General features: G+C 46.7%; 1 protein-coding gene across 1 annotated transcript; it reads right to left on the bottom strand.

Annotated features, from left to right (window-relative positions):
- Positions 1-7,978: 7,978 nt before the first annotated feature.
- On the bottom strand, positions 7,979-24,946 carry AMBN (ameloblastin). The gene is made up of 8 exons (XM_054986154.1): positions 24,893-24,946; positions 21,067-21,186; positions 18,463-18,705; positions 15,774-15,812; positions 15,276-15,335; positions 13,373-13,417; positions 12,061-12,108; positions 7,979-8,455 (listed from the first exon to the last, which is right to left on the bottom strand). Exons 1-8 carry the CDS (start codon positions 24,944-24,946, stop codon positions 7,979-7,981), a joined length of 1,086 nt encoding a protein of 361 aa, XP_054842129.1.
- Between the last annotated feature and the right edge of the window lie 2,198 nt (positions 24,947-27,144).

The following is a 27,144-nucleotide window of genomic DNA, read 5'->3' as shown; positions in this document are numbered from 1 at the left end:
TCTTCCTACTAGATTAGCACAATTGATCGCCGGTCGCAGATCTAGCCTGGGCTGCTGTAATCCAGTCACGTTGAGATGACAGTGGATAATTGACAAGTTAGGTAAGTTCTTGGGGGCGGTGGGGTGGTGGTGTCAGGCAACAGTCTCCTGACTCCCATGAGTTGTATCGTCTTGGGTCTTGCCTTCGAGTTTCGCAGTTTAGCCCTTGGGTTGTTACTTGACTCAGTCCTAAAGGGACAGCCATAAAGGGAGCAGCACGTTGGGGGTTAACTTCCCTCGTCAGGAAATGGAGGAGAAGGATGAGGTGGACCTGAGGAGGGAGACAAATAAATGAGACTTAAGAAGGTTTACTGCACCTGGGCCAGTCGGCTGCTGGCCAGTCTTTCTTTATGGGAGCTCCAGCAGCCGGCGGGGCACTGAGCCTTGTCTCGAAGGTGTTGGCACCTAGACGAGGAGTTTCCCTGGAGTCTATGCTGCCTTGGGGCCCAGTGGCTTCTGGGTTTCGTTCAGAGGCATTGGTGGGCTGGGCAGTGGAATTTCCTTGGAGTTTCCGCTGCCTTGGGGCCCAGTGGCTTCTGGGTTTAAGTCAGGGGACTGGTAGGCTGAGAAGTGGCCCATTTACCAGTCAATACGGGAGTCTATAAATCATATATGATTGGAATTTTCCAGTCCTCATGGCAGTTGGATTGTGGAGGAAGGAACTAGATAACCCCTCAACCCACTTCATGTATACAGTTAGACAGTGGTGCCCATACTTAACCCTCTCTCATCCGAGTGGCATAGGAATTTGAGATGGGTCCTGGTGGGTTCTGGAGACTGATCCCAGTGTTTAGGTTTTAAGGCAGTGCCCAGTATTGCCTGCAGATGGAATGGTGCAGCTTGTTCCTTGGATTTCCTCTGAGCTATGCCTCCAGGGAGGGCTATTGATTCTTGGCAACTGGGTGGATCACCCCCAACATCTGGTGAACCTATGACCAAGTGGCCAACAGTCTCTAGGCTGGGGTACCAGTTGGTCTGTAGGTAGGGCTGCCAGACCCCTGGTGGGGGTGGGGGATCCCCCACCCCCACCCTCCCATCCCCGCCCCTACTTACCTGGCCAGCCGCTGCGCACAGCAGCTGCCAGGATCAGGCCTGTTTTGGCCTGGATCGGGGCCCCTGTGGAGCACGGGAGCATTCCAGCGCTCCGCAGGGGCCCACAATGGGCCCTATCTGACCCAAACGGGCCTGATCTGTGCCCAATTTGGTGTGGATTAGGCCTGGTTTGGGCTGCTGAGAAGTGTAGGAGCGTTCCTGCGCTCTGCAGCAGCCCCCAACGGCGCAATTCAGGGGCTGCGTGATGACGTCACTTCCCAGAAGTGACGTCATCACAGTTGCAGGATCGAGCACATGTGCACTTTGCGTGCACACCCCCCCCCCCCCCGGTAAGAGCCAGGCCACATTCTCCCACTGGGAGATTGAGGGGGCCTGGCAACCCTATCTGTAGGAATTCTTCTGCCTGAACTGGTAGATCACTCCCACAGTTTCGGTGAGCCAGTTTGGTGTGAGAGCCAGTTTGGTGTAACGGTTAAGAGCGCGTGACTCTAATCTGGAGAACTGGGTTTGATTCCCCACTCCTCCACTTGAAACCAACTAGGTGATCTTGGGTCAGTCACAGCTTTTGGGAGCTCTCTCAGCCTCACCCACCTCACAGGGTGTTTGTTGTGTGGGGATAATAATGGCATGCTTTATAAACCACTCTGTGTGGGTCTTAAGTCATCCTGAAGAGCGGTATATAAAATTGTTGTTGTTGTTATTGGTGGTGGTGGTGGTGATGATGATGATGATGATGAAGGTAAGGGTGGCCCCCTGTGCAAGCACTGAGTCATTGCTGACCCATGGGGGGACGTCACACTGCGACGTTTCCTTGGCAGACTTTCTGCGGGGTGGTGTGCAGAATCAGATTCAGATTATTTATTTACAGTTGATAACCAGTACAGACTTATAAAGGGGTAGTTTGCCATTGCCTTCCCCCCTCATCTGCGCTTTGACCCCAGGGGGCTGGGTGCTCATTTTGCCGGCCTCGGAGGAATGGAGGGTTGGGTCGGCCTTGGGCCTGCTGCCTGAACCCGGCTTCTGCCGGAATCGAACTTATTATTATGGGTGAGTGGAAAGTTAAGGGGCTTACCTCACATCCAGTGGCTGCCATCAGACAGCTTTGGCGCCTTTTGGTTCGCCAGTAAACCTCCAAGTTTGAAGTAAGCCCGGGCAGTTTGCAGCGTAGCATGACATTAATGGTGGGCATGGGAGTTAGATCCTGAGCATTAGTGCAGTGGTGACCCAAGCCCTTAAGGAAGGGTCCTGTTGACTCCGCATTAGCCACGGGGGAAGTGATGGCCAAGCTGCTACTTCTGTTTGTTGTGATGTGGGGTCCTTTGCCTCACTCCTGGTCATTCACCTGGGAGTAATAAGCTGGGCTTCCCAAGGGCACAGCCCTTCCGTTACAGGCCCCACAGATGCGCATGCATAGGCAAGGTGGCCCAGTGTGCTCAAGGGGAGGAGCAGTCCTCCACCTCACATCCTGGTCATTCACTTGGGCTGTAATGACCGTGGCTGCGGGGCATGGCCGTTCCGGTATGGGCTCAGGCAGATTTGCACACATAAACATTGTGCTTGTGAGCTGGAGGGGGGAGGGGCCTCTATTTCATGTTCAGGTCATTCACTTGGGTGGTATGACCTTGTCTCACAGGGCACGGCCCTTTCCTTACAGGCTCACACAGGCTTGCACCGCCCAGGCAAGTAGGGGCCTGATGGTTGAGGGGAGGTGCAGACCTCCGCCTCACATCCTGGTCATTTGCCGCATGATGTGGACCTTGTCTCATAGGGCATGGCCCTTTCCTTACAGGCTTGCAGCGCCCACGCAAGTAGTGGTCCGATGGTTTGCTGGGCATGATCTTGGCTGCAGGGCATGGCCCTTTCGTTATAGGTCCATAATGCTTCCGTGTCAGTGCAGCGGGAAGCTTGGGACTTGTTAGCCCTGTCAAGGGCTAGACGAAAGGCTAACGGAGCCATAGAGAAAGCTTTCGGGGATGGTATGGGCCTTTACTTGCCACACCTCTGCATACTAGGCTGAATTTGCTAACCTCTACTGAGGTAATGGGGGTTCACCTGGCCGCTAAGGACAAAGACATCTTCCTCAGCAGGCAAAATTTTTATGGAGGATTTGCGGCAAGGGCTCCGGATAGCCTTAGGCTACCGGTGGGGTCGCTAGGGCCTAAGCAGAGGCTCGGCCCTGGCGTGGGCAGGTTTGAGTTTGAGATAGAGTGTGGGCCAGTGAGCACCCTTGGCGCTTCCCTATTGGTGGGAAGAGGGGCCTGCCTGAAGGGCTGGTACTGCTTTGACGGCTGCCAGCTGCAGGGGCAGGCTGCCTTCGGGAACCCCCACGTGCAAGTCCTTCCCTCACTGCTGTATGGCTGAGGTGTTCAGGAGCTTGAAAGGGGGGTGACCAAATTGCCTGGCTGGCCGGGTCTGCACCATCCATGGATGGGTCTCACCCGGAGCTTCGGGGCTCACCCAGACAGGTCAAGGCAGCGGTCCAGGGTGGACCCTGTGGCTTGACATGTACCACTTTAGGCCTTTGCCGCTGTTCTGGCTTGTTCTAGTTGTATGAAGTTAATAAAGTGGCCCTTATATCCAAACTTGGTGCCTGTCTCTTCATTCCAACTAGGGCAGCAATATGGCCCTTTCCCGGCATGCAGCTATGCTGCTCAAGCTATGGGCCATTAGTTGCCACCCGAGGAAGGCAGCACCAGCCCCTCCTTTCAGTCCAGGGTTTGGCTGGGACGGCAGAGACAAGGGCCTTAGGAGGCTGCTCCGCCCTGCCCAGTCGCCATTGGGAAGAGTCGCTCGGCCCACCCTCCTCACGCTGTATTGGTGCAGGATTAGCTGGCTGCTGTTATCAGAGCCAGGTAGGAATTTTTTACTCTCTTTTCAATTTGGCATGGGAATGAGGGGTTTTTCACCTACCTTGTACCGATTTCAGGGACTGCGGTCATTAGCTAAGGGTGGTGCACATTAGCAGTGTCATTGGCAGGTTTGAGTCTGAGATAGGGTGTAGGCTGGTGAGCACCCTTGGTGCTTCCCTATTGGTGGAAAGAGGGGCCTGCCTGAAGGGCTGGTACTGCTATGATGGCTGCCAGCTGCAGGGGCAGGCTCCCTTTGGGAATCCCCACGTGGAAGTCCATCCCTCACCACTGTACAGCTGAGGTGTTCAGGAGCTTGAAAGGGGGGTGACCAAATTGCCTGGCTGGCTGGGTCTGCACCATCCATGGATGGGTCGCACCCGGGGCTTCGGGGCTCGCCCAGACAGGTCAAGGCAGCGGTCTAGGGTGGACCCCATGGCTTGACCTATACCACTTTAGGTCCTTGCTGCTGTTCTGGCTTGTTCTAGTTGTATGAAGTTAATAAAGTGGCCCTTATATCCAAACTTGGTGCCTGTCTCTTCAATCCGATTAGGGTGGCAAATGTGAATGCAACAGGTTCTGCTTGTGGCGAACTGATCAGAAACCAGGAATCCTTGATTAATGATCCAGCCAGACACTGGGCAAGGAGATACTTCTGTCTGGGACAAAAGTTCCTTCCAGTTAGCATGATTGGATGAGGTGTGTTTCTGCTTTTATGGCAGGTCTTTGTAATGGTTGGAAACTTGTATACTGGCCCTCATGGTCCTCCTAGCACCAACACATGGATTGGGGGTGGGGAGACATACACGAGGTGGAGGGAGCGTTATCCTTCGTGAATTTGTCTTGTTGAAAACACTTGATTTGGATTGTGACTCTCTGCTGGCCTTAGGGAAGATTGGCACTTACAGTTTGGTTAATAGCCACCTTCTGGCAAAAGAATGGCACGGTCTCCAAGAAGGGATGTAGCATGTTTGTTCACCCATCTATTTTGGATATTCATACTTCAATCAATATCAGTTACCATATTATTTGTATAGTATTACAATTCCATATTATCAGAGAGTTTTTTTCTTGCAAGAATGAATTCACTTCCACTTGCTGTCTTATATGGACGATTTACAGGCCAACAAAAGGGATTTAGTGTTAGTATTTGTAATAATAATAACTGTGCTTATATATCGCTCTTGTAGACAGATTAGTGCCCCACCTAGAGAGGTGAACAAATTCGTGTTATTATTATCCCCACAAAACAGCTGGGGAGGTGGGACTGAGAGGAGGGGCTTACCCAAGGCCACCTGCAGAATTTGTGGCAGTAGAGAGATTCGAACCAGTAGAGTGCTGATTCACAGCCAAACCACTTAACCACTGTGCTACAGCAGTGTGATAAGTCTTCAGTAGAAACTATTGAGCATTTCTTTTTTTCCTGTGTAATCTATTCAGATCAGAAAAGAAAATATCTGGATCCCTATCTGAATAAGAAGGTTGTTCGTTCTTTTAACTATCATTTAATGACTTTGTAAGCAGACCTGGATTTTAATATAACATTAGATGTGGGCAAAGGTATAGCTGTTGCAATTAAACGTCGCTTGTTTTTAATGAATATCGAACAGCAATAACTTTTTATTTACATTGCTGTCTTTTTCTGGTCGAACAGCCTATTGGCTTTAAGACCTAGACGGGATGTGGGAATATGGAATTTGTCTAATTTCGTACTAAAGCCACGTTACCATCATTGTTTCTTGTGGCAGTGAATTCCATAAATTGTGTTGTCTGACGAGCTTCCTCACTGAATCTACTGCACATCCATTTCATTGAGTGCCTCTGAGTTTTAGCATTACAGCAGGGGAAATACTTCTTTCTCATCATGCATAACTTTGGAAACCTCTAGTCCATCTGGCCTCCTACCATCATATTGCATAAAAAGGGCTCCAATCCAAATCCTGTTTTGGTTTCCCCTTTCTGTAAATATTCCAGATGTGTGATATTCTTCCTGAGATGATGTGACTATGACTGCAACAAAAACAGACCTGGTTCCCCCCCGCCCCCTGGGACAATTCTACTGATGTACCAATCTGGCAGCTACATATTTATGAAGTTTAGTGCAAACAGGCAAACAAAAAAACCTGAATGCGAAACTAGACAGAACTTCCTCTGCCCCAGCAATATAATTCTTCTATGACGTTTCTGCCTTATATACAGAGGACTTCGCAGTTGTGGGGCTGTGCTATTGCAGCATCCACAAATAAGTAGTCAGCAACTGGTCAATCCCACGCCATTTTGGCCCTACAAAATCTATTTATTACCTGGTCTTCCCCAGTTGCAAAACTAGGCAATGAAGAGGGGCATGCATGGACTGGTACATGCAGAAATATGAAAGAGGGGAGTCGGGCAGGGCCGGATTGAGGGGGGCAGGGGGGGGTAGCCTGCCCCTGGCGCCCCCAAAGAGGGGGCGCCGGGCGCAGCTGCCAGCTGCCCGGGAGGCTGCGTGCAGGGTTGGGAGACCCTCGCCAGCCCCACTGATGGGGCGGCTGCGCGCAGGACCTCCCAGCCCTGCACTCAGCCACCAGCGTGGCAAGCCAGCTGCCCTAGTGCACGCCCTCGCCGCCACCAGCTCCGTGGCTCACCGTGGGCTGGGGCGGCCGGCTTGCTGCACGGGCGGCACAGGACAGTGGGGTGCGCTAACTGCGCGGAGGGCCTCCCAGCCCTGCGCTCAGCCACCTGCGCAGCAAGCTGGCCACCCCAGCGCCTGCTGAGCCGCAGAGCTGTCCTGCGCGCGCGGCAAGCCAGCCAGCCGCCCCAGCGCACGCCTGCGCTGCCGCCAGTTCTACGGCTCACTGGGCGCTGGAGCGGCTGGCTTGCCACGCAGGCGGGCATGGCTCCCGCCCTGTGTGATGACGTCACAAGTGACGTCATCACGCAGCACCAGGAGTGTGCACGCTGCACACGTGTGGAGCTCCCAGGCAAGGTTTGCCCCGGTTGCCTGCGCACCTGGATCCGGCACTGGAGTTGGGAACTCATCTTTCATCCTCCTATCCTCCACTCTGTCTCAAAAAGGTCATCTAGCAAAATTAGCTGCTGTCCAGGAACTTAGAAGTAAATCTTGTGTGGGTGTGTAGTGTAACGTAGAGAAATTATATAGAGTGTTTCGGAAGCATTCAAGACGTCTCATTTGCAAATTGTAAGGATTGTCAAACATCCTGGGCACAGCGTACTCTCATTTAATCAAGACTCTTCTAAAAAAAAGGATTTTTTTTTAAAAAAGCCACAGAAACATTAACATGGTTAAATAAAAGTTTATTGCACAGTGCCTAAGTAAATCAATGTAATACACCAAGCCATCTCATTGGAACCCGAGCCACATACCAACCATCAACTTCAGTTTAGTGAAGCTACTTATAAATCTTGAGAGTGTTGCTTGTCTCTAAAGCCAAAGCTTTCATAAATATTATTCAAAATAGCAGTCGTGCAAGGGCTTGAAGCATATGAAAGCTAAAGGGGGCATAAACAAAGGCACAAACACCAGTCGAGAACCTGTTTTTTAATATATTTTTAGCCATCCATCATCTGGCTCCTCCGATATTTTTCCAAATGTGAAATGCAAAACGTGAAAGAAAGGTTACATCATCGCTGCTGCAAGCTGCATACATTTATTTTAGCACAAGGAATGCCTGAGTGCTCGTTCAACAGAAGAGTAATAGTCCTCCTAAGCTAGCGCATCTAGCACAGGAAATATCTGAAGGGCAAGGCTTTTTTTCAGCTGGAACGCGGTGGAACGGAGTTCCGGAACCTCTTGAAAACGGTCACATGGCTGGTGGCCCCGCCCCCTGATCTCCAGACAGAGGGGAGTTGAGATTGCCCTCCACGCAGCGGCGAGGAAGGCAATCTCAACTCCCCACTGTCTGGAGATCAGGGGGCGGGGCCACCAACCATGTGACCATTTTCTCCGAGGGCAACCCACTGAGTTCCACCACTTCTTTTCCCAGAAAAAAAGCCCTGCTGAAGGGTATATATGCAGGTGTGGCATGTTCCTGATGGGTTATTCAGGGTTCTTGAAAATGCCATCCATCTTGTGGCTGGCCAGCCTCATATCCTGTCTGGGGTGTGTATATGGCATCCGGGGACATGGTGGGATCCAGCGGCATAAGAGTGTCGGCCTCAAAAGGGACAAAGCTGTCGGGGAGGCCTTGAGTCACGAGTGGGTTTACAGTAGCTTGGAGGCCACCCGCAGGTCCTTGACTCTGCCCAGCAGGGTTCATCAGGTTGCTGTTGGCATTAGACAAAGCACCTCCCAGGTTGTTGTTCAGGGAGACGACACTGTTCCCGTTGCCTGAAGGGTTAGCGGCCGGGTTAGCTCCTCCTTGAACGTCAGGCTGTTCTGTTATTCCAAGTTGATCGTCTTCTACTGTGTAATCACCGGGCTGGCCTAGTCTGTTCGGTGGAGGGTTTCCAAATCCAGCACTCATACCAAAGAAATCAGGGCTCATGGCACGATAGGCTGGTGCACCGAGGCCACCACCCTGGAAAATACGATGATACATTTAATTATTTACCATGACTGTTTCACATTCTTGGCCACTTGGCTGTAACTACAGACTGATGAAACACACCCAAATGCATTGGAAACCAAGCCTCAGGATACAGTATCTAATGAAGTGCATTGTATGAGCGCCATCCACAGCCTGCTGCAACAATTTGTATTCTGTCACACAATACAAAAGATAAGAGCACCGGGAGCATTTTTATATTGGTTTCTGACAGTGTGGGTGTGTTAAGATTATCATAAATATTGTACAATTGACCACTGAGGAAGGCCTTAGGACCCAAACACGAATGGTCTGTCTTTGTGTTGGTCATCGGACTGGATCATCATCTGTGTATGGAGAACGTTTTAGCAAATTTTAACATACGCCTGTAGCCTGCTATTCAGGCCTTATGTTTTTAACTTGTTTTTATTTTGAATTTTGTGCACACCTATAATATTTACCTTTTTGGAATATATATACATTTTAAGTTGTAATCCTCCCCGCTCCATATCGTTTAGGAAAACTTACCTGGGCACTGATTACGGTTGCCAGCCAAGAGTTGGGGGTGGGTGAGGACATGGGGTATGCCATCGGAACAATGGTGCTACCTAAGGGCCAAGCTAGAAGTGACGAAGGACACTTGAACGGCAAGTGAACACACTCACGTGTATTCCTCCCTGTTCTCTGACCTGGATCACGTGGTCGAGTGGAGTGCAAGTGAAGCACAAGTGAACAGGGAGGAATACACTCAAGTCTGTTCACTTGCCATTCAAGTGTCCTTTGTCACTTCTAGCTTGGTCCTATGTCAATTGATGTCATGCTAAGGCATCAACAACTATTTTCCTCTTTATTTTTCTCCTACTTGCCCCTGGAGCAGAGGCAAGCAACGGGAGCTGGGGGCTGAAGATCTCCCCTCCCCAACGGGCAAATTGCAAGCCTATGCTGATTTTAGAACATTGTGTCTTTCCCTGCTGCTGCTCTGCATCATTTGCTGGTGGGGGGGGACAATGAAACACAATGTTGTGCCATCGGGACATGAATAAATGGTTCTAGACGTTGTGAAGTGAGAGGGAGAATTAGACATAGGGTCGCCATTGTTGTTGGCTGATACATATTTGATGTAACCTATCGTTCTCTGATCTGGATAGCCCAGGCAAGCCTGATGTTGTCAAATATTGAAGCTAACCACTGTTGGCTGTAGATGGGAGACCTCCAAAGATGACCAGGGTTGCTATACAGAGGCAGGCAATAGCAGGGCCGGATTGAGGGGGGGAAGGGGAGGTAGCCTGCCCCTGGCGCCACCAAAGAGGGGGCGCCAGGCGCAGCTGCTAGCTGCCAGGAGCGTGCCATGGCTTGCCGTGAAGGAGGCTAAGTGCAGGGTTGGGAGGCCCTCGCCTGCCCCCTCCGATGGAGCGGCTGGCTTGCCGCGCGCACAGGACCTCCCAGCCCTGCGCTCAGCCGCCCACGTGGCAAGCCGGCTGCCCCAGCACCGCCACCACCAGCTCCACAGCGCACCAGCCACTTGGCCGGTCAGCTTGCTGCGTGGGCAGCACGCCTCCCACCCCTGCATGATGATGTCACAGAAGTGACATCACGCAGCGCCGGGAGCACGCGCGCACGCTGTGTGCGCACACCGAGGCCAGAGCAAGGGTTGCACCGGGCACCGGCAACCCTAGATCTGACCCAGAGCAATAGCAAACCACTTCTGTCAGTTTCTTGCCTTAGAAACACCAGCGGGGGGAGGGGGGAAGGTCACCATAAATCAGCTGTGACTTGATGGCACTTGCCACCGCCGCCGCCATTTCCCTGAGAGATTAGCACAGATAGAAAACACATTTCATTCACTGTAGAGATTCATTTGGACAGTGCATACACATTTTTGTGCAATGAATACAAGGAAGATAAATTCAAAACCTGAAAAAGTGACCATGAAACAATGGAATATCATGACATTGTTATGTTCACTCCTAAATTAATATACTTATAGCCTAGTTCTAATGAATGAATGGCAAAACTCAAGATAAACTGAAGTCAATACTAGCAATCTGTGAAACCCGTGGGGGGGAAACAAGTAAAGTTGAGACCTTTTAGATCTCTTAATTCTCAGTGACAGAAAGTAGAGTTATATCCTTCTAATCGCTTCAACGGATTTGGAAGGGTGCAACTCTGTTACACTGTTAACCTATCCCATAGACATCAATACAATTGGGAAGTCCTTGCTTGTGTCTGGATTGTGCCCAAATCTCTTATTTTATTTTGGTTTGTAAATTCTGTGGACTCCTTCATGTTTGTAATAGCTTATGAAATCTCTGCATGAGTTTTCTTTGGCATTATGATCTTGTCTTTTCATTCTGGATTTAAGCTTTATAGCTGAATCAGTAAAAATTAGGTTGCTAACGAAAGTTTGAGTCTCATATAGAAAAAATAAAATGCTTGGCGTGGAAAACCATTCCCTCTGTTTTTAGTGGGGTCATTAAATGCAGAGATGCTAGGAGTCCAAATGGAGAGGGGGGGGCACACAAAGTTGCTCCAGAATGAAACAGGCAGGGTCAAAATTGGGACCCATCATGATCAGCAGGCAAGACCTGAGATAAATCACCTTCACTGGGCAAGGTTCTGGGCAAGGTTCTGGTTGCTTATTCAGACCTTGAAAAAAGCCCAGGACAAGGGTCCCTTAAAGACCCCATCTGCTCATTTGAGCCTGCCAGGGGTCAGAGGTCAGCAACTGATGCCCTGTTTTGTGTGATCATGAATAACGGAGATGAGAGCGATGGGCATATGAGGCAAAGCTTTTTTCAGCGCCATACCAAGAATGATGGGATTCTTTGCTCCAAGAAGGAGACAGGTATATCTGATCTGCTGATACATTTTTTTAAAAGACTGCTGTTGCTTGCTGCCCTACCATAATCTGCTGCTGCTGCAACCGGCTTTACATTTCAAAGTATTTTTGTGAGCTGTCTTGGGCATGCTGTCTGGCCTCCCCCTCAGGGCTCATTTCGAGGAGGAACACGCAGGAACGCAGTTCCAGCAGTTCCCTAAAGAGGTCACATTTCAGGTGGCCCCGCCCACCTGACTCGGCCATTTTGGGCCCGTTTCATCCTGGATTGGGGCTGAAACAGCCCAGATTGGGCCTATGACTGGTGGTGGATCACTCTCCTGTTCAGTAGCAGCCTGATCCTGACAATTTTGGGCCCCTTTTCAGCCATTTTCAGCCCCTTTTTGCCATTTTGGGCCCAATTTCAGCCCTGAATGGCCAGGATTGGGTCCAAAACAGCCAGGATAGGTGATGTCAGGGGTGTCTGGCATATGCAAATCAGTTATGCTAATGACACGCTTCTGGTGATGGCAAGGGGCATGGCATATGCTAATGAGTTATGCTAATGAGTTCCTCTGGCTCTTTTTCTGTGGAATGACCACTGTGCCCCCTAATACTTGAACTTGGGGTTAGATTCAAAGACCACCCTTTCCCCTGAGTTATTAGACACTTTGCAGATAATTGTCTGATTCAGCTCACATCAGGACATTTTTATTTATAGTATGAGATCTCTGGAGAGAGAAGCTGCTGAAGAGCGAATCACAGCTTGGCTTTTTTTACCTACCTGCATTTCTTCTGAGCTCACTATTCCTCCTAATCTGCCAGGAGCGGCCTAAGGAACACGTAAACAAACCACATATCAGGAAAAAGTTTCGCCAGCCCAATTTACATAGCGTGAAAAACCCTTTGTTTAAAAACGAGAGTTTCCATCGCTGTATTGGGAAATTCCTGGAGATTTGGGGTTGGACCCTCGGAAGTGTGGATTTTGAGGAAGAAAAGTAGCTCAGCATAGAGGAAGACCCTGTTTTCTCCACAGGAACTGATTTTTATGGTTTGGAGATCAATTGTCATACTGGGGGAACTCCAGGCCCCACCCAGAGGTTTATTTATTTATTTGATTTATATTTGACTTATATTCCGTCCTCCCCACACCAGCGGGCTCAGGTTGGCAACCCCAACAACTTCAGTATCCATTTCATAATAGTAAGTCAGAGGAGTCTATAATAATATAATAATAATATTTGATTTATATACTGCCCTTCAGGACAACTGAATACCCACTCAGAACGGTTTACAAAGAATGTTGTTATTATCTCCACAACCATCACCCTGTGAGGTGGGAGGGGCTGAGAGAGCTCTGAGAGAGCTGTGGCTGACCCAAGGTCACCCAAGCAGAGGAGTGGGGAATCAAACCCGGTTCTCCGGATAAGAGTTCCAGCGATCTTAACCACTACACCAAACTGGCTCTAGTAGTTAGCACTGGGATGTCTGGGTTCAAGGCCACAAAGCACACTTTTGGATGACCTTGGGTCAGTTCGTTTCCTGTACTGAACACGTTTATAATCCTTAAATTCTAATTAATACCATCGTAACAGAGGGATACCATCTGGGATATCATCGTAACAGAGGCAAAACTTTTTCCTTTGTCCTAGGGTTAGATAGTTAAGAGGTGAGAACATGGGGGAGGAGGGCTGTGATGTCACATGTGTCATTATGTCACTTCTGGGGAAAACCAAGAACTGATGGAGGGTAGCTCCAGGAATTGCTGGGAACTCTATAGTTTTATCATGGAGTTTCTGGTGATTCCTACCCTCTATCTCTTCTGGGTTTTCCTCAGAAGTGAAGTAATGATGCATGCACTGCTGTTGAGGTTTTAAAAATTAAAATCAATAAAAATAAATGTTGTTCTCCCTCTGCTGGAGGCAACAAGACCCACCCTGACTGGGGGGACCAGCAAGTCTACTATGTCCCAATGCTGGGTGGCCCAGTTTCCCTATGTGCTCCAGCCCCAGGTCCTTGCAACATATTAGCCTCCCCCCACCATCATAACGATGGAGATATCATCCATCGGTTGTATAGAAATGGAAGATACTCACTCCTTGGTTTGCTACGTAAGGCATGTAATACAAACTGGGATAAATCTAGACAAAGAGAAATAGTTTAATGAAGAGCTGGTTTAGGAGACAATTGGTATTGTAATGTAAAACAGTAACAAATTAAATCATCCCCACTTTATCAGGGAGATCAGAGAGGGTGTGTAGAGACCTCCAACAAGGAATTTTCAATACCTTACCAGAATACATTTCCCAGGATTCTTTGAGAGAAATGATGATATTCAAAAATCAGTAAGAGTTTAGTGTAATGTATGGATACAGCCATGCATATCATCGGTTGTCATATTCCATTGGTATACAGATTATGAACATTCCAGTCCCACTAGACCAAATTAAGCATTATTATTCAAATCAAAACTAGTTGCTTTGAATATATATTGCTCATTGATAGGATTGGGGTTTGGGGAGGGGGTTTCTAGTGGCCAAAAGAATCCTTTAGTTATCCAAGCAGGCGAGTCTTTAAAATTAACCAGCCTGGATGCCATATAGCGGATGTATACCTGTTTATTAATGACTAGATTGATACCCATGCTTCGCTACGGTATTTAACTACTTTAAATCCAGTTATAATATTTATGGGTATGTATCAATTTTTGTTTTGTATGTGTGTTTTGAGTTGGTTTTGTAGTATAATAGCATAGTACCCAATTTTTACAAAGGTGTTTGAATAAAGCAAAGCATGTTATCCCTATTCAGGAGTCTTGTTCTTTCTTCAACCATCTGCAGCTTCCTTTACCGGATTTTTACTTCAGAACACGGAGTCCCACAGCTGACCAATCAGAGAGAGGGAGGTGCAAGCAGGCAGAAGCCTGCCAGCCCCACAGGAAAATCAGACCCCCACAGGTACATTGGCAACCCTGGGGAACTTTGAGGGGAAGACTGGGAGGTGCATTTGATCTCAGGACACATTCAATGACTCTTAATAGCAATTACAGACTGTTTCAAAAGTGGGGGGTGAGGACCAATCAGGCTGCATATGCAAATGACCTCTGCGTTCCAACATTCTGTGTGTGGGGGGGGGGGAGATGAGGTGTGGAATATTGTGAGCCCCAATCAACCCGCATGTGCAAATGTCCTTGAAAGGCTAGCCCAATCAGGGAAGAGTGGCCGAGCTGGCAGTGGGCGGGGGTGCAAGCAGGCAGCTACCTGCCAGCCACACAGGGAAGCTGTACCCTTTAGGAAAATACATTTTACCCCTTTTTACCCTCTTAGGGGGAGAATTTCTTAAAATCCCTTCTTAGTGAGTGTTTACATCGTGAAAGGAATATTCTCCCCAAATTTCATGTTTCTAGGTCCAGGGGCTTGGGCTTGGCGGTGATAAGTCAGTCAGGACACTTGCCTTTAAATATATATATAGATTGATGTAACATAAGAAAAAGCCTCATATTAATATCTTCTTATAAAGAAACAGAAAAATTAAAAATATTTGTCAATATTCCCTTTGGTCCTCCCTGCCTGTACTCTCATGGCATTTTGCATCTGGTGATCCTGATTGCCATTGGCTGCCTGGGGCCTGCCTGGGCTTGCAGCAGCACCAGGTAATGCACTGCGCCACCAGTTGTGAAGATCTTACTGCATGACGGAACTCTGCTGCCTGAGAAGCCCCCGTTTAGGTAGAAACAATCTCCCACAGCACAGTCAAGCTTGCCTCCCAAAAGATGTGGTAGGAACTGCTGCCTTTGGCTCGGGGGAAACTGTGGGCCCAGTGGGTAAGGCAACAGGACCCGTCAAAGTGATCCCCCCTCCCTTGACTCGTGGTCAACGTGACTGGATTTGGGTTAGCGTGGAGGCAGTATTTGGAGAGTAACTGTGAAATCTGCCCTGAGTTTCAGTGAGAAAGGAAGAAGATAGATAACAATAACAGCCACAATAATAATGAACTTACTGATCGTTGCTGTGGCTGCTGTACAGGCTCCTGTGGAGTTCCAAGCAAACTTGGGTAAATCTTTGCAAAGACAAGAAATAGAACAGCATCCAGTGTGGGGAAAATTAAATGTACACAGAACAGGTATTTCAGCATATGCATAACTATCAAAACAAGGTGAACCCTCACATATGAAAGGAACAAATAACAGTGACTTATTTGTAAATAGCGATTTTTACACAAGAACTTATCGTGCTGAAATGTAGTGTTCACCTAACAGATATTATCTTAGTAATCCTTTAAAAAGTCATAAATGGTAGACTGGTATTATTATGCCTCTACTTCAGCGCTGAGGAAATAGCAGTTTGCCAAAGGCTGGGGTGAGATTCGATCAGGGCTCATCCAATCTCACATTTTTATCCACTGCAGTGTGCCAGCTCTTTATTTTTATCCACCGTGAAATGAAACGCAATAAACTTTAGTGAACTAGGGAGCTATGCCATGGAAAAGCATACTTACTGCCTGACCCAATGTTGCCGAGTATTCTTGAAATGGTAACTGTGTTATAAAAAGAAGATAGATTAAAAACTATACACTTTCAAGGCTTAAAGTGAATAAAGTTAAGACTGAGGGTCAAATAAGGCGTGGTGGTGGCAGCTTTGTGGATTCCACAGGGACAACCCCATTTAAGGTGATTTAAAAATCCTGTGAGCACCTGATCTTGTCCCCCCCCCCCACCAGCTTATCAAGTGCCAAAATGGCTGCACCCTCACTCTAAAGTTGCACAAGGGGTGGACAAGAGCTCTGTGCTGCAGGCCCAATCAATAGTGGGTTCTTTTAAAATCTCCTTAAAATGGTGACAACATCCCCATGATAGTAGCCACAAAGATGCTGTCATGTCTAGTTTGGTCCTCAGTCTTAACTAGGGTTGCCAGCCTCCAGGTAGTGGCTGGAGATCTCCTGGAATTACAATTGGTCTCCAGGCCACAGAGATCAGTTCACCTGGAGAACTGGGGGTGGACTATTGAATTATGCCATGTCAAGGTCCTTTCCCTCCCCAAACCCCACTTTCTCCAGGTTTCTCCAGGTTTCACCCTCCAGATCTTCAGGAATTTCCCAACTTGGAGCTGGCAACCCTAGTCTTAACATGCACTTAAAACTGCATGCAGACGCCTAATATTTAAATCTAAGCTGGCCAAATAAGAGACTTCATGTTGCTTGCCAGTCACAACACATGCACACACCTTTTCTATGCAACTTTCCCCACTTTTTTTTACTTAATTTTTTTATAAAATAAGATAAAGCATAGCAAAACAGATACACAAACACTAACCAAACAAAAAAACCAGCTAACAAATAAAGCATATAGACAAAACAAAAAATGGGGCAGGGGGAAAGGCAAGAAGAAAAAACGATATAAGCTAAAAGAAGGCTTCCAATTTTCTCTGCAACAAATGTAAGAATCATTTTCAAATTTTCTCTTTACTTTGTGTTGATGATTAAAGCTCTATTTTTCTAATGTCCAAATTTCTTAGTTCATAAATCCAGAACTCATCACATCATTATTATCTATTTCATGTCAAATGTCTATAAGGGGTTTTCTTTCAACAATATTGTCTTCTCTATTGTCTTCTTTCAACAATATTGTCTTCTTTCTGAGAACACTGGCCATTTCCACATTCCCTTAAAGGAACAGCCCACGCATGGAATGAGGGTGACGTCTGGCTTCCATTTTTTCTGCGCCTTTTTGTGACTGCAGAAAGTGCATTCCCAGAAAAGGTGCCAAAAAAACCGAAAGCCAATTGGCCTGCAAACGTTTTGCAAATGGAGACGTCTGGATAAGAACTTAAGAGAAGACATGTTGGAGCAGGCCAGTGGCCCATCCAGTCAACACTCTGTGTCACACAGTGGCCAAAAACCAGGTGCCCTCAGGAGGTCTGCCAGTGGGGAAGGGACACTAGAAGCCCTCCCACTGATTGCCCTCCCCAAACACCAAGAATACAGAGCACCAGTACCCTAGACAGAGAGTTCCATCTATACCTTGTGGCTAATAGCCACTGATGGACCTCTGCTCTATATGTTTATCCAATCCCCTCTTGAAGCTGTCTGTGCTTGAAGCTGCCACCACCTCCTGAGGCAGTGAATTCCATGTGTTAATCACCCTTTGGGTGAAGAAGTACTTTCTTTTATCCGTTCTAACCCGACTGCGCAGGAATTTCATTGTGTGCCCACGAGTTCTTGTATAGTAAAAAAGGGAGAAAAATACTTCTTTCTCTACCTTCTCTGTCCCATGCATAATCTTGTAAACCTCTAACATGTCACCCCTCAGTCGTCGTTTCTCCAAGCTAAAGAGCCCCAAGCGCTTTCACCTTTCTTCATAGGGGAAGTGTTCCATCCCTTTAATCATTCTAGTTGCCCTTTTCTGCCCTTTTCTGTACTTTGGTGACCAGAATTGTACACAGTATTCCAAATGAGGCCGTACCATTGATTTATACAGGGGCATTATGATGCTAGCTGATTTGTTTTCTATTCCCTTCCTAATAATCCCCAGCATAGTGTTGGCCTTTTTATTGCCGTCGCACACTGTATTGACATTTTCAGTGAGTTATCCACCATGACTCCATGATCTCTCTCTTGGTCAGTCTCCGCCAGTTTGGACCCCTTCAGTGTGTCTTTATATTTGGGGTTTTTGGCCCCATTGTGCATTACTTGACACTTGGCTACATTAAACCTCATTTGCCACATTGACGCCCACTTGCCTGGATTCCTGGGGAAAAGCCATCAGCGAGGGATGACAACAAGCAGTGAGTGGTACGTCCCTTTAAGAGTGTGTGGAAATGGCCATGTTGCTCAGAGCCAAGCTACAAGTGACACCTGACACAGGTTGGACACTTGTCAGCTTCCCTCAAGTTTTGATGGGAAATGTAGGCATCCTGGTCTTACAGCTTGGCTCTCCATTACAGCTGCAAGACCAAGACGCCTACATTTCCCATCAAAACTTGAGGGAAGCTGGCAAGTGTCCAACCTGCGTCAGGCGTCACTTGTAGCTTGGCTCTCACTTTCATTCTATTCTGTGTTTGGTAGAGGCATTGTGGTAGGTTCCCCACTATATGCAATGAGGTTATTGGTCCAAGAACTAACGTCCCTGCAAATTGTCTCCAGTACTACTGGGTTTTGGATTGATTTGTCAAATGTCTATAAGACTGACCTGTTGTGTTTGCCTGTCTAATGGCAGCAATTGTTGAACAACCGGGTGATGTCCTTCTTGCTGTGCAAAGAGTTTCTGCTGGAATGGCGGCTGTATATCATACTGCTGGAGTTGTCCTTGCCTTGTAGAGAATGGGATTTGATTTGTCACTAGGATAGGAAATTGCTCTTGCACTCCATGATGCAGAATGGGAGTTTGCTGAGATGGCAGAGGAGGAGGGTGTACCGGCATTGTATATTCATACTGTGGAGCAAGAGCAGAACAAATTACCATAAGGAAAAGGATAAAATCACCAATGAATTATGCTCAAGATGGTGAGTTACCTAACTTCATCACATTCTCAACTTTATTTGAGTTCTCCTGACAATGCAAAGGAAAATGTGTTGATTGTGCCAGTCGTCCGAAGAAGCCACATCCTAATACATCTAATACATCTGTAGTCCTTATTACTGTATACATTTATTTAGAAAATGTATATACTGCCTTTCAAGGTAGCTTATGGATAAGATAACAATACAAAGCCATTAAAACACACTAACAGTCATGGAAGTCAGAATGTGAATTTTCTTCTTTCATAAATATTTGTGAACATAGTTTAGATTGTTTTCATTTTAAAATTAAAACATTCTTGCTACAGCGTTTGCCAGTTCCAGTCATTGTTCCCTACCAAATGGCTTTGTGAGGTCCGTTTATTGTTCTCAGCAGGGCCTGCGCGCCCATTGAGGCCAGGTAGGCGGTGGCCTTAGGGCGTGGGGAGCTGGAGGGGGCGCCAGAGGAGGCTTGGGGGGCAGGAGTGCACGCCATGGAGCTGCAGCCTCCTAGCCCTCCCGCCATGCACCGCCACCAGCACACGCCCGCAGCCAGGCACAGCAGCCACAGGCAGGCGTCTGTGGCGGTGCAGGGCAACCGAGCAGGAGCGCTGGGAGGCCACCCGCGTGCCATCCCAGCCGCCCGCCGCAGCAGTCAGGCCAGCGGCACGTGTGCACCCATGATGATGTCACACATGATGTCATCACACAGGCCAGTGCGTGTGTGCGTGCGTGTGCATGCAGGCGTGGGCACCCAGCCCGCCGCCTGGCCACAAGCCCCGAAAGCCCTAGCGCCACTGCTGGTTCTCAGTGCGAGACGGTGGGCTGGATCCTACCAGCTATTCTACCTGATCCCTAACAATTCTCTTCTTCACTGTAGCCCTGAATGGCTTCTGTCTATGGATGTCCCATGATGACCCCTGCAGTAGACTTTTGGTGGTGAAAAGAGACTCTTCCTCCATCTTTCACCAGATGAAAACCTGGTAGGTTCCAACAGATGGGTCACGACCTAATTGAAGTCAAAGGGCTTAGAAGGATCTATCTTTTCTGAGGGTTGCATTGCTGGTCATCTTTATCATTGTACGAAGTGATTCATTTGGTTAAAATATGTATTATCTAACCTCATCTCCTGACACTCAAGGGGCTAACAATGCAACATGAATCAGTTAACAAGATTTTAAAATGCATCAATTAAAAATACAGAGAAATAAAAAGCAGCCAAATCTGCCAAGACAGTTTACCCGCTGCAAAATGCTGTCTTTGAATAAAACTATACTATATTTTTTTCTAAACGTGGCAAGCAAAAGCGCTCTCCCACTGTGGTAGGTCATTCCAAAGGACTGGATTCATTATGGGAAAAGCCTGTGGTCTAGTGTAACTCCCATGCGTTAGATGGTTTCGCCCAGAAAGGTGGAGTCAGCATCTGGACCTGAGAAGCCAAGGAAGGGGCTATTTGCTGGGAACCTTGATAAAATTTTCTGCGTTCTTATCACCTTAAATAATAATAACATTCAATTTATATACCGCCCTTTAGGACAACTTAATGCCCACCCAGAGCAGTTTACAAAGTATGTTATTAATATCCCCACAACATACACTTTGTGAGGTGGGTGGAGCTGAGAGAGCTCTGAGAGAACTGTGACTCACCCAAGGTCACCCAGCTGGCTTCAAGTGGAGGAGTGGGGAATCAAACCTGGATCTCCAGATTAGAGTCCTGCTGCTCTTAACCACTACACCAAATTGCTATTTGAGAGCTGAGGCTGTGTGATTGCACCAGAAAATGATGCAATTTTCTGGTGTGATGTGAAAGCTATGGGTTGTGCCAGGAGATGATTTGCTAAAAATCCCCCACACACACCACCAATGCAAACACAGCAAATTGTCCCCTGGCATGACCCATAGCTTCCATGCCATGCTGGAAAATGATGTCAATTTCCGGTGCAGCAGGTAGGCACAAGAGCACGCTTGAGCTTGCATGCGCATGGGGGTAAGAACCCACTGCTCCTAAGTGATGACTGTCAACGTGTAATAAAAGGGCGAGGTTTTGTTTCCGCTACACTTTGTCCAAGCGATCTCTTTTTCATGGCAGCAAGATGCTTTTGTAAACCTCAGGCAACAAACAAACACATGTAGATAATTTGCACCTTGGTGAACATTTCCAAAGATATTTTTAAGACTCAGTGAAAAATTGTCATGCATTTAGGAAATATTCAGAAACGTAACAAAAAGGTGCCTTCACGCATCCTTAGTTTAAACTCTCTCTCACTCTGGCTTTATCACAGCCGGAACAGTTCACCTGTTGAGTATCGTGATCATGAATTCTTCGCTTCCCCCAATAAGGTGGCGATGAATGCGGTGGAAGGAAATTGTGTATCCACACATGGAACGGATCAGAGTAACTATAGTGCCGAGCATACTAGAGGAGGGAGGAAAAGAGAATATGTTTATTCTCAACTGCAATTCAAACTTTAAAGTCTTTAAAAGCTTAGGCTACAACTCAGGACAAATGTCTGGGAGCCGAAACTAATACACAAAGAGATCCTGTTCTGTTTCCATTCTGTTCTTTTCTGCTTGATAATACATCTGTACATTTGGCTAGAGAGAAAGAGATGGAAGGAATAATAAGCAGGGCTTTTTTTCAGCAGGAATGCAGTGGAACAGAGTTCTGGCACCTCTTGAAAATGGTCACATGGCCGGTGGCCCCGCCCCCTGATCTCCAGACAGAGGGGAGTTTAGATTGCCCTCCGTGCCACATGGTGCGGAGGACAATCTCAACTCCCCTCTGTCTGGAGATCAGGGGGCGGGGCCATCAGCCATGTGACCATTTTCATCAAGGGTGATTTAAACTTTTAAAAACTCCCCCCTTGTTCCAGCTGACCCAAAGTGACATCATTGTGCGGTCCTGAGTTCCATCACTGAGTTCCACCACCTTTTTTCCCAGAAAAAGAGCCCTGATAATAAGCATTTATTTGTTTATCTGCTACTCTTCCCTTTGTACACCAAAGGAGGTCTCAAGGCAGCTTACAAATGACTGAGGAAATTCTGAATAAAGCAACATCAATATGGCATTCATAGATTTTTTAACAATAGTTTTGTTAGCATGGCCCCAGTAAGGGTTGCCAGGTCCCTTATACCTTCCTGGTACCTCCCGCGTGTTGCAGTCTGTGCACACACAAAGAACGCTTGTGTGCTTGCGTGAACTGACATCATCATGCCAGCCACGGGCATGCTCCCACGCTTCGCTAGAGCCAATTTGGGGAGGGTGGCACCACGCCCATCAGGAAGTGATTCCCATATGCAACTGGTTATCAATGGAGGGGCTCTCTGGGGGGACTTTTCATACTTTCTCCAGAGAAAAGCTTTAATTTGAATGCGATGGTCAGCCCCTGGATGAGCCACAGGAGGCATTCTGAATGGGCCAAAAAGTTTTGTGTGTCACGTGGACCATTTGAAAAATGATATTGAACACTGAACTGTGTGGCAAATATTCTCAGCCTGTAACTCTCTCCCTTCCTTACACACAGATCTATTAATAACTATGAGACTATGCTGAGGTTGAAACAATACACACGGGGCATTGATTATGTTGCCGTCTCCCTTCAATCAGTTCCCTGACCCAGCCCTATGTTCCAATCATGTTTAGAAATTCATGTTCACTCTGAGATCAGTGTGCATAGCTACTATTAATGCACTCTGTCCAATCCAAATGGTAAAGAATCATGCAAATGGTATCATAGCAAATTTGCACTAGATGTAGAGGCCCTGAACAAATGGCAGACAGTGGTGGAGTAAACATGCCAAGGGGGTAGAGTCCTTTGGCGTTCTGTTACTTAGAATTTCCTGCCAAATGTACAGCTTAAATATCAGCATAGGACTGTAAATTATGGTAGACTTCAGTACTTTTGGAATGCCTAAAGAACTCTTGGAACTGTAGCTTTGTGAAGCTGCCCAAATTCCTTGTTAGGCAGTATTATCGACATCACAGAAAGAGTTCTGTGATGCCGATAGTACTGCCTAACAAGGAATTTGCCAGTTTTTCCAAGGGTACTTCTTGGAATGCCTCTAGTTTGGCCTGCTGTTCCAAATCTTTAGAGATGAATTTTTAAAAAGAAACTTAGTAAAGAGTCCAGTAGCACCTTTAAGACTAACCAACTGTATTGTAGCATAACTGTATTGTAGCATTTTGAGAACCACAGCTCTCTTCGTCAGATGCTTATGCTACAATACAGTTGGTTAGTCTTAAAGGTGCTACTGGACCCTTTATTATTTTGCAACTACAAACTAACATGGCGAACTCTTCTGAATCTATAAAAAGAAACAACATTTTTATGTTGGCTTGGTTTCAGCTTCTAATTCCACTAGCACCTTGACCAACAAAATTTTCAAGGTACAAGCTTTCGAGAGTCAAGCTCCCTTCTTCAGATCTGATGAAGGGATCAGAAAGTTTATATCCTGGGAATCTAGTTGGCCTTTAAGGTGCTGTTGGACTCTTCTGTTGACCAGCTTGGCTGCCCCTCTGAAATTTGTTTATTGTGCTCTGTTCAATCATCTCACCTTTAAATTCTGCTGTTGGCAAGATTAACAAGCCTACAAATAACTCTCAGGGCGTAATTGCTAGCCTTTCCCCTACTATAAACATTTGATTTATGCTAAAGTGATTAAAAGGAATTTGGAAGAGTCCCCCTGATGAAGCTGTATGTGAAACACGTAGGGTTGTGCAATTATTAAAGATTCTTCACTTGGTGCCAGTTGGCTTTTTTTCTTTGTTTTGCCTTGTTTCTGTCCCCCTTCTTTATTGATTATGCTCTATTTATACATAATTTATTATGCTCAATTTCTGTGCTGCAGCTTTGACTTTGGGTGTATTAATTATAGCTCTGACAAGCTTCAGAACTATCCTATGCGCCGTTACTCGGGTCTGAGTCTATGGATTTATACTAGAGTAACTCTGTATAAGATCACATTGTAAATTGATCAGCTCTCAGAGGTTTTTGTAATGAATACCAAATAGGTTACAGTGTAATTCTTGCAACTACACGTGGGAAATATATCCCTTAAGGCTTATACTACCCATTTCCAGGTATCCCAGGGTGTTGAGGAAGCATTTGTGAACAAACAAAATATTACTGGAATTTCTTTTTCCCCCAGCATATGCATTTGGTAAGCTGTTTGTGGCTTTTATTTTCCCACTGATGATTAGTCTGAACTCATGGAACTGATATTGTATTAATTTTTTAAAATGTCCACAGATTCGTACTCCACGATGCACGAAAATAATGGTCCAATACCGCCGCATCATAAAATAATCCCATAGAATGTAATGGCATTCAAATTAATTGTGCCTAACTTGTTCTATTAGTTGTAGTGGGATTTAACCATAACGACATTAGCTTGATGGGGATGAAAGCTTTCAAAGTTATACTTAAAGAATTGTGAGTCTCCATAGGTCGGATTCAGAACAAACTGGCAATTTTTGCAGATTCCCCCTTCCCACTGAAGATTTACTTTGTGCCATTTCTCAGGTTTTCCTATTCCCCCAGGAGCTGCATTTCGTACAGATCAATGGGTTGTAGTGGGAAAGAGAGGTAGGAAATTTCCATTCTGCCACTGGAAAATTTATTCTGGATCCAAAGGAACAGGTTTGCATTAAGCATAATTAGCACCGCCGTTGATTATAATTCAAAACTGGGATGAATGAAAGGAATGGAGGTAAAGGGAGAGGAAGGGAGTTCAGGAAAGGGGGAAAGCTTGAGAGGAGAACTGATTGAATCCACCCTCTTTAAAAGATCAGGTGGGGTGTCTGTGTTGGACCTTTGTCTCCATTGAACCACTGACCTGAGAGCCATGATATAGGAGCAATCCTAATCAGATCTTTTCAGAAGCAAGTCCTGAGGGCTACAACTTATCACCTCTATAAAACTGTGGCCATTTTCACACTGCTTACCGGCCACGGAACATTGTGTCAAGCTCCCGGAACGACAGCGAAATCTCGCCAGGAAAATAATGTCGTTCCAGGAGTTTGGTGTGATGTTCCGTGGCCGGTAAGCAGTGTGAAAACAGCCCGTATCTTCTCTAGTTTGGCATACTGTCAGTAGTTTGATGTGAAGGTATATTGGAATTACCGGCATAGCAGAGCATATTCCTAATAAGCACGAGACAAGTATCCATCGTTTCATATCTGTGATGCTGTCTGGAGGAGAAAACTGCTTGGAAGGTTTTTTTTTTTTTCAGATGAGGATCTGAGCCTGGAATTAAAACACAGTATACAGTGAAACAGTCAATACAAATATCGTATTTGCACAAAATTATAGCTTGGCTGATGCTTACAACCAGTCTACTGTAGAAGTTATCATTTTGAAAACATTATCCATTAGGAAAAGTTGACAAATTTGTTCTCCACTGAAATGCATTACTTTTTTTAAAGAATCCCATTATGATAAAACCAGAGATACAAACCCCAGAGATGTAATAATTTAAATTGTGACATTGATCATAAACCATCTCCTTTTTTCAGTTTCTTCTATTATTTTAAAATGAAGTATAATTATCACTTTGTGTTGTTTGAGCCCTAACCTGGACGGCCTAATCTTGTCCGATCTTGGAAGCTAAGCAGGGTCAGAGGCAGGCAATGGCAAACCACCTCTGAACGTTTCTTGCCTTGAAAACCCCACTAGGGGTCACCATAAGTTGGCTGCAGTTTGATGGCACCTAACAGATACGTCTGCTATTTCAACCCTTTCTGCAAAGGAGAGTTCCTGAATATTAAGAAAACTATATTTTTAACATAAAACTTCTGGGGGTTTGTTTTTTGGGAATGAGATATCATAGCCACCTTCTTGAGCCCCTGGATTAAGTAGAAGACAAGACAGAACATTCTCGCATGTTTGCTGGCAGCATAGAAGTTGCTCCTTTCTTTGTGCAGCTAATAAAATTATCAGGCACATGAGCATGACTTAAGGAAACCAGAAGCGCCCTGCTAGAAATAAATTACAGCTTCAGAGAGATGTTCGATGTGCCTCCTTTCCGATGAGCCTCTGCAGTGGGAGTGCTTATGAATGATCGGGTGACAACCACTGCAGAGATGCACCAGGAAGTATGGCTTACTTTCCGGGGAGGTAATCTGCCATGACTCTGAATGGCTCACTGAGAGCCAAGCTGCAAGTGACAAATTACACAAGGAGGAGCATGGGAAGGGAGTCGCAATGTTAGCCGGGAAGCTGAGTTTTAAAAGAGATCGGAAGGCTTTGTCAATTTCCCCTCTCTACAGAGCCAGGGTGATGGCTGCTCAGAGGGTTTGTTAATTTCCTCTTTATCTCCCAAAGGCTCTGTCAATTTCACCTCCCCTTCTAGGAGGCAAAGAGGAAAGGAACAAACCCTCTAAGCAGATCTCCCTGGCACTGTGCAGAGGGGAAATTGACAAAGCCTTCCCATCTCTTCTAAAACTCAGCTTCCCGGCTAATATCGCGACCGCCTTCACGTGCTCCTCCTCGTGTAATTCGTCTCTTGTAGCTTGGCTCTCAGATAAGTGTTTTCAGCGGGACAGTGAAATGTGCTTCCATTTTTAATTTAGAAAAAATAGCAGCAGTCAGACAATAGAGACATCTGAGCAAGAGGCACACTTCACTCTTACACTCAGACTGAGTGGAAGGGAGCACACCAAAAGTAGCATATTTATTTGCCAGTCAATGGCATCTAGGAATGGTTCGCTGGCGGCAATTACCTTCTGCTGCTAAGGGGCAATAAAGCAGACGGGCAGAAACACATCTGGTGAACAACCAGTGGGAGATGGTGGAGGAGGCAAAGCAGACAAACCAGATCTCTGCCTCTAAGAGCCAAGCTACAAGTGATGCCTGACACAGGTTGGACGCTTGTCAGCTTCCCTCAAGTTCTGATGGGAAATGTAGGCGTCCTGGTCTTGCAGCTTGGCTCTCCATTTAATTGAAGTTTACAGAAACCCCCCAGCGGAGGGAAGGGGGGTGCCCGGTGAGAGCCCGACACCTGCAATCACCTCCTGACCACATGTTCTCCCTCCCATAGACTGCCGCTCTGTAAACTTCAATTAAATGGAGAGCCAAGCTGTAAGACCAGGACGCCTACATTTCCCATCAAAACTTGAGGGAAGCTGACACGTGTCCAACCTGTGTCAGGCATCACTTGTAGCTTGGCTCTAACTCTGCTAGACAGTCAATAAGAGCAAGCGTCTTCCCTGCCTCAGTCATTGCTGATAGCAAGGAAACACTTTCACGTCTTTTCCACCCACTGGACAATTCATACTAGCTGCTGCTTACTCTACTGACACTACACATAATGAGCTTATATCCAGAAAGAGTTATCCCCAAAGAATAAGGTCTTAAGACACACAAGCTGCATTCAA

This window comes from Eublepharis macularius, chromosome 8 (assembly GCF_028583425.1).
Source record: "Eublepharis macularius isolate TG4126 chromosome 8, MPM_Emac_v1.0, whole genome shotgun sequence".
NCBI classification, from domain to species: Eukaryota; Metazoa; Chordata; class Lepidosauria; order Squamata; family Eublepharidae; genus Eublepharis; species Eublepharis macularius.
This window is presented reverse-complemented; position numbering and strand designations above follow the sequence as displayed.